The 11,777-nt window shown below is 44.2% G+C and overlaps 1 protein-coding gene across 3 annotated transcripts in view; it reads left to right on the top strand.

The window, feature by feature from the left end:
- Window positions 1-373: 373 nt before the first annotated feature.
- The window catches only part of CREB5 (cAMP responsive element binding protein 5), a 400,548-nt gene continuing 389,144 nt past the window's right edge, over window positions 374-11,777 (top strand). Inside the window, exons 1-2 of one of the 3 annotated variants that reach the window (XM_040472368.1) lie at window positions 374-486; window positions 973-4,100. In XM_040472368.1, the coding sequence (XP_040328302.1) occupies window positions 4,098-4,100 (3 nt within the window). In that variant the 5' untranslated portion in view covers window positions 374-486; window positions 973-4,097. Of the gene's footprint in view, window positions 487-537; window positions 4,101-11,777 lie in introns of those variants that run through there. The other 2 variants (XM_040472370.1, XM_040472369.1) reach the window with 2 other exon arrangements.

Below are 11,777 nucleotides of genomic sequence, written 5' to 3'. Positions count from 1 at the left end.
CTTTGGCACCCCCTCAGCCCCCCACCCCCCTGTCCCATCCCCACATCTTTCAAACGCTACCAGGCCCTCCTTGGAGAGCCTGTGTCCGTGCCTCCTCCGTGGTCCTGTCTGAAACCGTGAGGATTGTTTCCAAGCTGACTCACACCACTAATGTCAGGGAGCCGTGTCACACGGCGCTGGGCTCTGCAAGCTGTTGCTTGCGCGGTCGCCGCCGCGGCCGCCGCTCCCCGGCGGGTGCACCAGGGTCCGCTCTTGGGGGGGCGGGGGCGAGGCGGGGCCGGGGCGGGGCCCACCCCCTTGGCGCGCCGGCCCCGCCCCTCCTCTCCCTCCCCCGCGGACCGCAATGATTTAGAAGTTCAGGAATCCCACGTGACGTCACCGGGGGGGTGATGTAATGCACTCTAAATAGAATGTATTGTAATCTTTGCTCAGTCCAACGTGGTCCCTTCACCCGGGCTCCGCTCTTGCCTTCTCCACACTTGTTTGGTAAGTTCCTAAAAATACGGCTCGGCCACTTCTGGGGCTTTTGCATTTAGCTACTTTTGTTGCACTTGCCGCGGGAGCCATCTCGGGAGCGTACTTGGTTTGCAGGGGTTGGTTCTCGGCAGCAGCCGCGAGATTACTTGGTCCAGTGGGCAGGTCACAGGGCAAGGCGTAGGGAAGATGCGATGCATTTTTTTTTTTTTTTTGGAGGGTGATCTGTGTTTGTAAACACTTTGGCGGACCAGAGGGAAGTCCGGCCCCAAATGCTGGTGGACTGTGGAATTCTGTTGTGTCCCGAGGCCACCCCAGAGACCCCACGCCGTGTCGGTTCTGGAGCGCGTCTCAGTGGCCGCCGCGCCGTGCGACTGGAGGGATGCTAACGTGAAGCGAGCGCAGTGTCTTCCCCGGCGTGGTGCGTGTGTGGGAACGCGCGTGTGTTTCCCTGACACGGGGAACAGTTATGAATCGGGGGTGTGTGTTTGCCTCCAGAGACCTGGCAAGGTGCGGAACCCTCCAGAAGTGCGGTCGAGCGGAGGCAGCGGCGGTGGCAGCGGAGACGGCGAGCCAGGAACCTCCCCCCGCGTCCCCAACTTCCCGGTGATGCGGCGGAACCCCCGGAGAAAGTTTGCAAACTTCCAGCGGGCGCGGCGAGGACGCCGGGTCACCTAGGGGGCGGGCGGGCGCGCGGGGCGCTCGCTCCCTCCCGGTGCCGAGCCTGCTGCTGCCACCTCTCCCGCAGGGCGGCCCGCCGCAGCTGGTGGGCGCGCGCACCCGGGGAGGGGACGTGGCCCTTGAAGGGCACTTGGCTTTCGCCCCAGGCGCGGAAGGCTCGAGAGTGGCGCGGCTCTGTTCGCTTTCACTCCAGCAGTCGTCTCCTGCCTCCGTCCGGTTCTCGCTGGCATCATTACCTCTTCCCCGCCGCTGCCCCAAATGACAGCTCCGGGTTTTGCCGCGGCAGCGCGGTGGCAGTTCCCAGGACCCGGCGGCGGAGCCTTCCTCTCCTGCAGATTTCTCCACGCAACCACTTAAACTTTTCATGAAGTTCTTAGAGGGGGCAAAGAGGCGCGAAGGAACCAAGGACACGTTTTCTCCCGGCAGCTGCATCCCGCTTCTTCTTTGCCATAGAATTACTTCCTGGGGGAGGGAGTATCCGGTAGATAAAGCCCCAGACCTTGTCCACCCCCTCCCCAACTTTCCCTGAACGGGTGCCACCCCCCACTTGATGCTCGTTCAAGGCCAGGAACTGGAGTGGGTTGCTTGTAGGTTGCGTTGTCAGAGTCCTCAGAGTGTGTTCGATTTTTATTTTTCCCTCCCTCTCTGACATGTGTCAAGGAATAAAGGCTGGATACAGGTCCATTACGTCATTCTGCAGGCCAGTAAGTGTTTGATTAACAGCTTCAGATACTCAAGAGTTCGGGGTTTAGAAATGCTGACAAAGCAACTCTGCTTTTCCAACCACCCCCCCCCAACCTCCCCCAGCAGACTCGTACAGTCGCCCATTCCCTAGGCATCTTTATTGCCCTCTCCTCCGGTACCCCTCCTTCTCTACCCCCTCCCCCGCCCACACCGTTATCACTCTGGCTCCGCCTCTACCTTCTACTGCTTTCCCCGGGGCGATCACTGTCCCCAGAGTGCGGTAAGAGCTTCTGGGGTCTGAAGGGAGCACAGTACCTGATCGCCGCACACGCAATCTGCCCCTTTCTATTATTTAAGGAAGGCACCAGCGAGCCCTCTTCCCCAAGGCGCAACTGCTCTGTCCTGATAGAAAAGGCATCTCAAGAAATGTTTAGAGTCGTTAGGATAATACTACGTCCCTGTGGTGACTTAGGAAAACCACACACCCACTGCAAATAAAGTACTTAATTTTACGCAGCGCCTTCCTCCAACCGTTTAGCGGAAGAGGGAAGGCCAAGAAGTGAGGGTGCTGACTAAATCAAATTTAGCTGAACGAATCAAGAGTTAAACGTTTCGTTTACAAAGCGAGGGAATGTGAGTCACTGAACCCGAAGTACCTCACAATAAATTGGTGGATGCTTTTCTTTCTCTTAACCTTAAGTTACTATATTTGAAGAGGAAATCTAAATACATAAGTCACCGAATTGAGTCAGAATCTTAGTATCTGGCAGTTGAAGTGAAAACACTGTGTGTGACGCGTTTAAGGGATAAAAGTAAAAAGAACTGGTGGTGGGGGAGGGTGTGTGTGTGTGTGTGTGTGTGTGTGTGTGTGTGTGTGTGTAAGCAGCAGAAATCAAATACAAAGATCTCCTAACAGAGTTTTGGATTGAGCGGAGCAGAGGATCTGGGTGCTCTCTGATTTGAAGTTGGCGGAAGCTAAATTGAGGAACATTTATATTCCGAGTATGTGGGAATTTCTTGAAGAACACACATGTTTTATTATAATCAGATCTACTTTCTTCAGGCAGCCATGCTGCGGGGAAGGCAGTTGTGAAACTTGTGTCTGGGGTCTAATTGACATCCTTCCCCAAGTTTGCGGCCGTATTTATTATTTATTCACCTCTAGAGATGCAATAGTATAACCCCTGCAGAATACATGTGCATCTAAAATGTGAAACTTCTTGTTTGTGATGTATAGACCTCAAGGAAAAAATGGCCCGGGTCACCAGCACTGGAGAGTGTGATTAATGATCAGTGATTTAGTGATCAGTGATTAGTGGTTTTATTCAAACTGTTACCTCTGACCAGAAGCACACATCAGAGGATTAACAGGCTCTTTAGATAAATGCTCATTAGTGGAAGGGGAAAAGCAAAGATAATAGGCATGCACCCAGGGACAACTTTCGAAGAAAATCATTCCCCGTCTTCAGAATAATAAGCTCTATTAACAGAAAGCCCTTTTAATTTAAAACTTGCTTTTATCTTGTAAATCAAAGTTAGATGTAAAAGTTTGTAGTGCCATTATAACCTAAATTTTCCCATATCCACTCGATGTGGATTATCTCAGTAGCGATATTTTTTTTTATTTAAATAAACAATTGGACCTTCAGAGCAGCTGAACCCTGACAAGTTCTTAACTCCCAGGGTTTGAAGGTGTCCGTCCCCCCTTCTAGAATGGAGAGTGCAACTTGCTAGCTAGATGGCGCACTGTTATTTCGTGGTGTGTGCGGTGGAGTGCAGGAGTCGCAAGGAGCAAGTAGCTGCTTGCGAGGGGTTCTTCCACACTTCCAACAAAGTTGATTCTGTGTAGGCTTGGAGGCTAGACAGTTCTACAAGTTTTTAGTCACCTTTTCCATGTCAGTCAAATCGGGGGAGTTCAAGGCTACTGGAAAAATTAGTCTCATTACTAAAAGAAACTTAGCGAACGAGGGAGGGAAGGAGGTACCGGAGGCCAGGAGGTACCCCTGGATTGCAGAAGTGATTGTAAAATAGCAGACCTGCTTCTCCTCCTCCTCCTCCTCCTCCTCCTCCTCTTCTTCTTCTTTTTGACTAAGAGCTAGTTTCACAATCTGTGGTCTGATATTCTGAGGCAAACCCTCAAAGCTTTATTTTCTTCCTAATCTTGCTGGTGAAAAAGAAGTTACTAGAAAGAAAGGAAGAAAAAAACCTGATTTGGTGACTGCAGGAAGCAACACGTTGCTGATTTTATTCTACAGATAATGGTAAGATGATGTTTCTTATGCTTATGAAGCAGAAAGGAACTTTGCAGTTGGTTAAATGAGGCCGGTCCTGTATCTTCATAGATGAAATTCAGAAATGGAATTCTTACTTCACACTGAATTTTAATATTGCCTTTGTCAGTTTCCTGGGACTTGGTATAGCATTTTGTGTGGAAGGTGTGTGTGTGTGTGTGTGCGTGCGTGTGCATGTGTGTGTGTGTGTGTGTGTGTGTGTGTGAATAAGACCATTATTTCCTGGGTAAAATAATGTTCATGAGCATGTGAACTGCAGTAGGTTCTAACTGCTATGAAGCATGTTAAATAATGTGTCAGGTAAAAATTCCTTTTTCCATGGGCCTTCATGAATCACTTTAATAAGTACTTAAGTTTTAAGAAGGAAGGCGTTTTTAAAAAAGAAACCTAAAAATGGAAATAAAACAAAAAAAACCATTTCCCACATACAAACCTAGATATGTATTCCCTTTGAAATAGGATGCTGTTGATTGAATATCAGCTATTACGCTATTACTTTAGTTTTAAAACTTAAAAAGAAAATAATAGAACTCGCTTGTGCTTCCCTGTAAATGTCCTCATTTTCCTTTGCTTGTAGCATTTCATATAAACCTGTTATTTTAAAATCCTAACTGATGCGTAACAACTTGTATTTTTCAACTTGACTGAGGATAAGCATGTTTGCTCAATTGATGTATCTTCAAGCTGTTTCTGAATGTAAATTGCTGATATCCATAAACTGCCTGTCAATAAGAAGTCAGTTGTGACCCTATATAGTTTCTACATAAGTAGAGAGTTTATTAGAACGTTCCCATAAAAGCATGGAAACTCCTCTGTGACATTGCAGCTTTTATTTGAATAGGAGGTTAATTGAATGGTAGTTTGCCAGAGAGACTTTTCCTGTATAGCTTTTCAATTACAGTAGATTGAAGATTTTCATACAACTAACTGTCAGGTTCCCACACCTGCAGATTCAAAACCAATTAATCATGGACTTTCCTTGCTGTTTGTACCAATGTCAAGTTCCTGGTCTCCTGATTTCTTACTAATTTGCCTTTTAGCAACGGTACATTGCTGTCCTATAGTATTTCCTTAGCATTGGAGTTAATTTCTTATTAAGCTGAAAATTGTTCTGTGGGAAGGTGATGTTTGCTGTATCCTCAAGACGTGAACTTTGTAGTTGGTTTTCTTCTGCTTGCGTGGTTAGATTAAAATTGGGGATCTGAGTGGACTTATTATGTTTGTCATCTTTTTTTCTCCTTCTTCACTTCAAAGCAGTGCTGTTAGTCACAAAATTAATGTGATCATGGCTGGTGTTTCCCATCTATACGCTTCTTTTGCTTCTTACAAATTGGATTTCTACAGCAATTTAAGATCTTTTTTTAGAGGCAGCTTTCTTGGATGAAGATGGAACAATGATCTCAGTCAATTCATTATCTTGTCCAGTTTGACTACCAGCTGTATTATGGGAATCTACCAATGCTTTTTATAAATTAGTGTTTAAAAATTTAAATCTAGTACTATCTCTCTGAATGCTATTTAAGAACATTATGCAGTTGAGATAAGGTAATAAACTGGGAGGCAATAGCCTTAAACATTTAAGTGTGAGAAAGAAGCACTTTTGGATATGCTAAGCAGACTTAAAGAACCTTTGTGTATCGCTATTTGTAAACTAAATAAGCTATCTGTTTTGTGACATTGCTTTAAATAGAAACTCTGACACTTTAAAAGTGACATCATGTTTAATGTTTTCCCTAAAAAGTTCTTACACTTTATAATTAGGAAAAGATCGGCAATTCGTGATTTTGAGGATCCATTAGTATTCCATTGTTGGGAATCACAAATCATGGATTTAACATAAGAGAAAAAGAGAGAGAGAGGGCTTTTATAAATTTTCAGGTAGTGATAACAGTACGCCAGAAACGAGAGTAGAATTTTTGAAGCTCATCTTGAGGCTCTGGGACTTTGAAAATAAAATTTAGAAAGTTTGGGTAAATGTCTGAATGCATGTTATTTTGGCATTCTTGTGTTTCTTTCCTTGAAGCTCACACTGTTGCTTCTTTCTGTGTTCTGAGAAATTGATCAGAATCAACTTAACACTTTAAAAACACATATTGTAGTCGCTTCCTTCTCTTTCTTCAAGGTTTACATTTCTAATCTCCACCCAAAAATGAACCAGGATTGAAAACTACCATGTTGGCATTTGGCTTGAACTAACCTTGGAGAGTAAGCATGCCTTCTGGACCAAGGATGCTGATGGTGAGATAGAAAGGCTTGTTGTGGCATATAGAGAGCTGGAGCTGGGGAGGCCTTCTCACTGACAGACCAACCTCATCACTCCTCGGGGGAGAACCTAAGGCCTGGTCCCTGGGCTCACCGAAGCCCAGAGCTCGAGAGTACCAAACCGAGCCTAAAAGCGGAGTCCCTGCCTCCGGGCCGAGTTCTCTTTCCATGAGCCAGGCCGCCATAAATACCCTGGTCATGAACGAAACATTACCTATGGCTTTGGATACTGTGCTCTTTTTAAGCCTTTTGATCCGTAACCTTTCAAAGACAACTTTTTTTTTTTTTATCAGATATTTTGAATGAGTGCCCTGACTGTAAAAACTGTAGTTTCTATTGTTTATTCTGATAGATCTGTAACGTTAATTTTTTTTTCACATTGACCTCCTTATTGGAAAACCATTCTTCTCATTTCACCGTTATTATTAGACATGCCCTGTTAAACTGTGCCCTCCCGATTTGATTTGAGACTAAAAACCAGGCAGAACTTAAAGATGGTCCAAAAGACCATTTTAGAATAAGGCAGTCACTTTTGTCACTTCCTTTTTTTCTTTATCACCTTTGAAGAAGGGAGCCGAGCAATTATTTAAAGTTAAATAATCTTTCTTTCTGTCGAATAAGAGCCACGAGTGCTATTTTCATTCTGGCAGATGTACTTTTGCCCAGAACCTCTCTCTAATATATTATCTTCCCAGGTTGGTATATACGAGAGTATTTGGAGGTGAATATTACATCAGAAGTGAGTTGCGTCTAGAAGTATGCTCTTTGAGGTTTGACTGGCAAAACTGGACTAATCACAGCTAATAGAAATCACGCATGCAACATAGGGGGCTCCAGAGCACCACACATCTGATTTAAGATGACATTTAGGTTATGCTGTGTTTAGGATGGGGAACAAGAATATCTCAATAGAAATATTGAATGCATCTACTGTATGTGTTATTTGGCTTGACCCGTAGGTTTCCTTTCCAGCTCTTTGCATGAACACTTTATATCAGAATCCAGGTCTCTTTTATTCTTTTATTACACTGAGGAGCCCCTGTGTTGCATGATTCCTCAAATACAACACTTTTCAGCCAATTTTATGCAATTCTCTCTGCTGGCTTCCCAAGGGGGAAAACCACATGCAACAAAAAACATCTTTGTTTTTGCTTGAATTAGCTGATTATAAGAAGAAATACATTTAGCTCCATTTGCCAGGCCTGGTAGGGGCCTATCACTTATCAAAACAAGATCTTCTCCTCTTAAGTAAGCAACGACGCTGTTTGGCCTCTGAATGACCACGTACTGATCTGTGCACCAGAGGATAGAAGGCATTGAGGATCAAATCTGTTTCCACCAGGGTACCTAGGTATGCTGTGGCATACCATTATGAACAGCCTGATTTGCCTTCCTGCAATGACAGCCTTGTCCAGAAAAACACTGCCTTCTGGGAGGAAAGACAATATGCTCAATTCTCAAACTGCTCACTTCTGAGCAGGGACTGAAGGCCGTGTTGAAGATGGCTTTCAGAATGCCGGTTATTTATTAAACTACCACATGGTAATGGTAAGACATTCCCAAGCTAGAGCTCAACTATCTACATCTTAAAAGCCTTAATGGTCCATTCTCTGCATTTTTCTTATGCTAATGTTTTTCTAGATTTGTTTTTGAGTACCCGTTCTGGTGACTCTGCTTCCAGAGTAACCCTGCAATACCAGGTCACAAGTGTGTGTAGAATGGGAGAGGGAACATTTTTCCATAAGGGAAGTAGATTTTCATATCAAATCTTAGAAGAAATGATTAGCAAGACAAAAGCGAGAAAGATTTGAAATCCGATGGATGGCTCAAAGGCCCTGCCATAACTCTGCCAAACGGATGGTTTATGGCAACAGGAAAAGCCTGACACTGGAAGAGGGAATCCCCTAAGTGCTGCCTTCAATTCATTATGCTTCTCTGCCTCAGTTTCTCTGTTTGTGAGAAAAGAGTATTAGTTTTGACCAGCTCTGTCCAACAGTGGGAACCATAAATACAAGCCACCTATGTAATTAAAATGTTCTAGTAGCCACATTAAAGAGGCAAAAAGAAACAGGGAATTTTAAAAAATTCATTTATATATTTTGAGAGAGAGTGCACACACACATGCGCAGGGGAGGCTGGGTGGGGGGCGGGAGTGGGGGCAGAGCTAAGCAGGCTCCACGCTGAGCACAGAGCCCTACTTTGGCTAGATCTCACCACTGCGATATCACGACCTGAGCTGATATCAAAGAGTTGGCCCTTTAACCGACTGAGCCACCCAGGCGCCCCAAGCAACAGTTAATTTTTTTAATAACATTTAATTTAATCCAGTATATCTGAGATATTATCATTTCAGTGTATAATCAATATGAAAATGTTGATGAGATATTTTGCGCTTTTGTTGTTGCTATTGGTACTGAATCTTTGAAATCTGGTTATTGGTCACACATCTCAGTTCAGACCAGTCACAGTTCAAGTGCTCTGCAGGCACATGTCACCAAGTGACAATGGTGTCAGGCAATGCGAATCTGGACTCTGCTTCAATGGTTCTTCATCTGGCAGCCCAACAGAACCACCCGTGGAGTTTATAAAAAAAATGCCGATACCTATTCCCCACCCCCGATTCTGATTTGATCGGTTTTTGGGTGGGGGCCTGGGCCTTTGTATTTTTTAAAAGCTCCCAAAGTGTTTCTAAAGTGTGGCCAGGTTTGGGACCTGCAATTCTATCTGATCTCCACGGTGTCTTTTGTTCTCATATTCTATGATCTATTGACGGAAAGGGACTGCAGTAAAGCATTCAGAGTTTGAGATTAACCGGTAGTTGTTGTAGGCACGCGCCAAAACATATTTAAGGAGATATAATCAATAAAAATTAAAACGTCCAGGGGCGCCTGGCTGGCTCAGTCAGTTGGGCGTCCGACTTCGGCTCAGGTCGTGGTCTCACAGCTCCTGAGTTTGAACCCTGCATCGGGCTCTGCGCTGACAGCTCAGAGCCTGGAGCCTGTTTTGGATTCTCTGTCTCTGTCTCTCTCTCCCCCTCCCCCACTCATGCTCTGTCTCTGTCTCTGTCTCTGTCTCTCTCTCAAAAATAAACATTAAAAACATTAAAATGTACAGATTGAATAATTTAGAAGAGGATTCTTTGAGCCACAGATGAACTCAGTTTTGTAGGAGTTTCAAATATCTTAAATGGTTATCTTTCCCCAAAATATTACGATTGGGTTTGCATGCAGCCTCTTAGAAATCCTCCATTTTGGAGAAGGCCAAGATCACCACATTTCAGTGGTTTTGCTAGCTTACTTCTTTGCCTCAGCTACTATTCTCCTTTAGCTCTTTCTGGAGGGAGAATCTTAACTTCGTTTGAGACAGCTGGGTCCCCTTGTGTTTTCCTCTAAGCTTTTAAATAAGCTTTGTGTCATTGCAGAGACCAAACTTGCCCTTTGCTCTCGTCAAGAAGTTAGTAACAGTTCTTTCTAGTTGCCATCCTTTAAAGTATTAGAAGAATCAGTATTTCCCAAGGCACATCAGCGTGTTCTCTTTTGATAAATGTTTAACGGCGTGTCAGTTTGTGCATTCACTAAGGGACGCAAAGAACCCAAAATTAAAAACAATGATTTCCACACTCCTCACCCATCTTCTTTCCAAGTCAACAACGAGTATTGTTTGTGGAGGGGAGGAGAGATCTCAGGGACGGTCTCTTGTGACTTGGTGCTGCTGAAAACCTCTGCATTCCCGAATTCGTGAGTCATTCCACCCCAAACCTCTCTTCTTATCCCCTGCATAGCAGTGTGTTTCCAAGTACGTGTCTATGTGGCCACGTGCTTTCTAAACACGACTTACAACCATTTTTGGTACAAACTGGCGTGTTTCCTCTACATTTTGTGATGATAGTATTTGTGTTTTCTGTCAGGTCATTCCATTCATCATGAAAATTTTACCCTCCTTTCATTAGAAGAAACTGAAGGATTGACAAGGCGGGACATCGTGTTCATTCATTAGAAGGGGGTGAGGCAAGCACTCCCATTTATTAGTACATAAGATAAGCACTGTTCTGGGTGGTTTCCAGGTGGCGATTTGCCAATTGTGTGTATGATTGCATTCGTCTTTGAGTTTACAAATAACTTTTTTTTTTTCCTGATGCTTTTGCATGCGTTACTTGTACTTAAATGATATCTCTGCTAATAACTTTTGCTTCCCAGCTCCAGGCTGCGTGTACCTGGACTGATTAACAAATACATTTGGGTATATCAGCCTCTTCACAGGAGACCTATTCTGAAAGTTGCACGGAGACATCTGTTACAAACCCGTGTTTTCAGTGGTATCTAGGGAAACTTTCCTCTAAGGCTAATTTGTGATTGACTTTCGAGGACTTTGTGGAAGGAGGGTGAGATTAAAGATGTCAGTTGTTCAACTCTTTTGGGGATTGAAAGTAAAGGGTTTTGGGTATTCATTCACTAAGCAAGACAGATAGCTCCTGAATTATCTTGAGTAAAACATTTTAGCTCTTGTTTTACCAGTGTACTGTCTTCACACTTGGCCTGAGTCATCTGCTTTTGGGTATTTGGCATTTGTTTTCTCCCAGTAATGACTGGGGTTGGACTTAGCCATGTGCAGTTTCTGTCTGCACCTCTAGGTCTTTCATGCATGAGATACAAGCCGTGATTAATAGTGCAATCTGTGGCTAGTGCCAGGGAGGGGTTATTTTGGATCTTTTTCTAGGCATTCTACTAACGTGAAAACAACTCTAATATCCACACATATATGTGGTTATGGTGGTCAAGCTTGTATATAAATAAAAACCTCTGCCAGGGCGGACCAGGAGGTGATTATCGTCTTTCTTGGGATGCCCACGGATAAATTGTTCCCCTTTTGAGCAAGTATCTATGGGTCACATTGATTTAGACACACGCATTGTTGATTAAAAGGTATTGCGAGGTTAAAAAAAAAAAATTGAAACCATATTTAAGACACTCCTCTTTTCTAATATGGCCTGTCCCAGCACACGCTGTTTACAATTTCATCTTCCAGCTTTTGCAAAGCCAGATGACTAACGACCACCATTCTTAATGCCGTGCCGGTGGACGTCATCGCAGATGACGGTGCGCAGAGTTTTGGCACCATGAAGAAGCATGTAATTTGAAATTGCGCTTTTTGTTAAATACCCATGCTAATCTCCCAACCATTCAAAACATTAAAAAAACAAAACAAAACAAAACAAAACAAAACAGTGATGTCTGCTCATTGAATGGAGGCAGCACTGGCAAAGATGTACCTTTTTTTTGTTTGTTTGTTTTTTTTCATGTGCCTTAGAAGCACTCACAGAAATCAGGGAGAAAAAAACTGCATGTCATTATTTGACATGCCCTTTGGAAGGGACATCCTTAAGAC

This window comes from Herpailurus yagouaroundi, unplaced genomic scaffold (genome assembly GCF_014898765.1).
Source record: "Herpailurus yagouaroundi ecotype Mexico unplaced genomic scaffold, PumYag 100, whole genome shotgun sequence".
NCBI lineage: Eukaryota > Metazoa > Chordata > Mammalia > Carnivora > Felidae > Herpailurus > Herpailurus yagouaroundi.
Note: the sequence above shows the minus strand (reverse complement) of the source record. Positions and strands in the feature narration are given on the sequence as shown.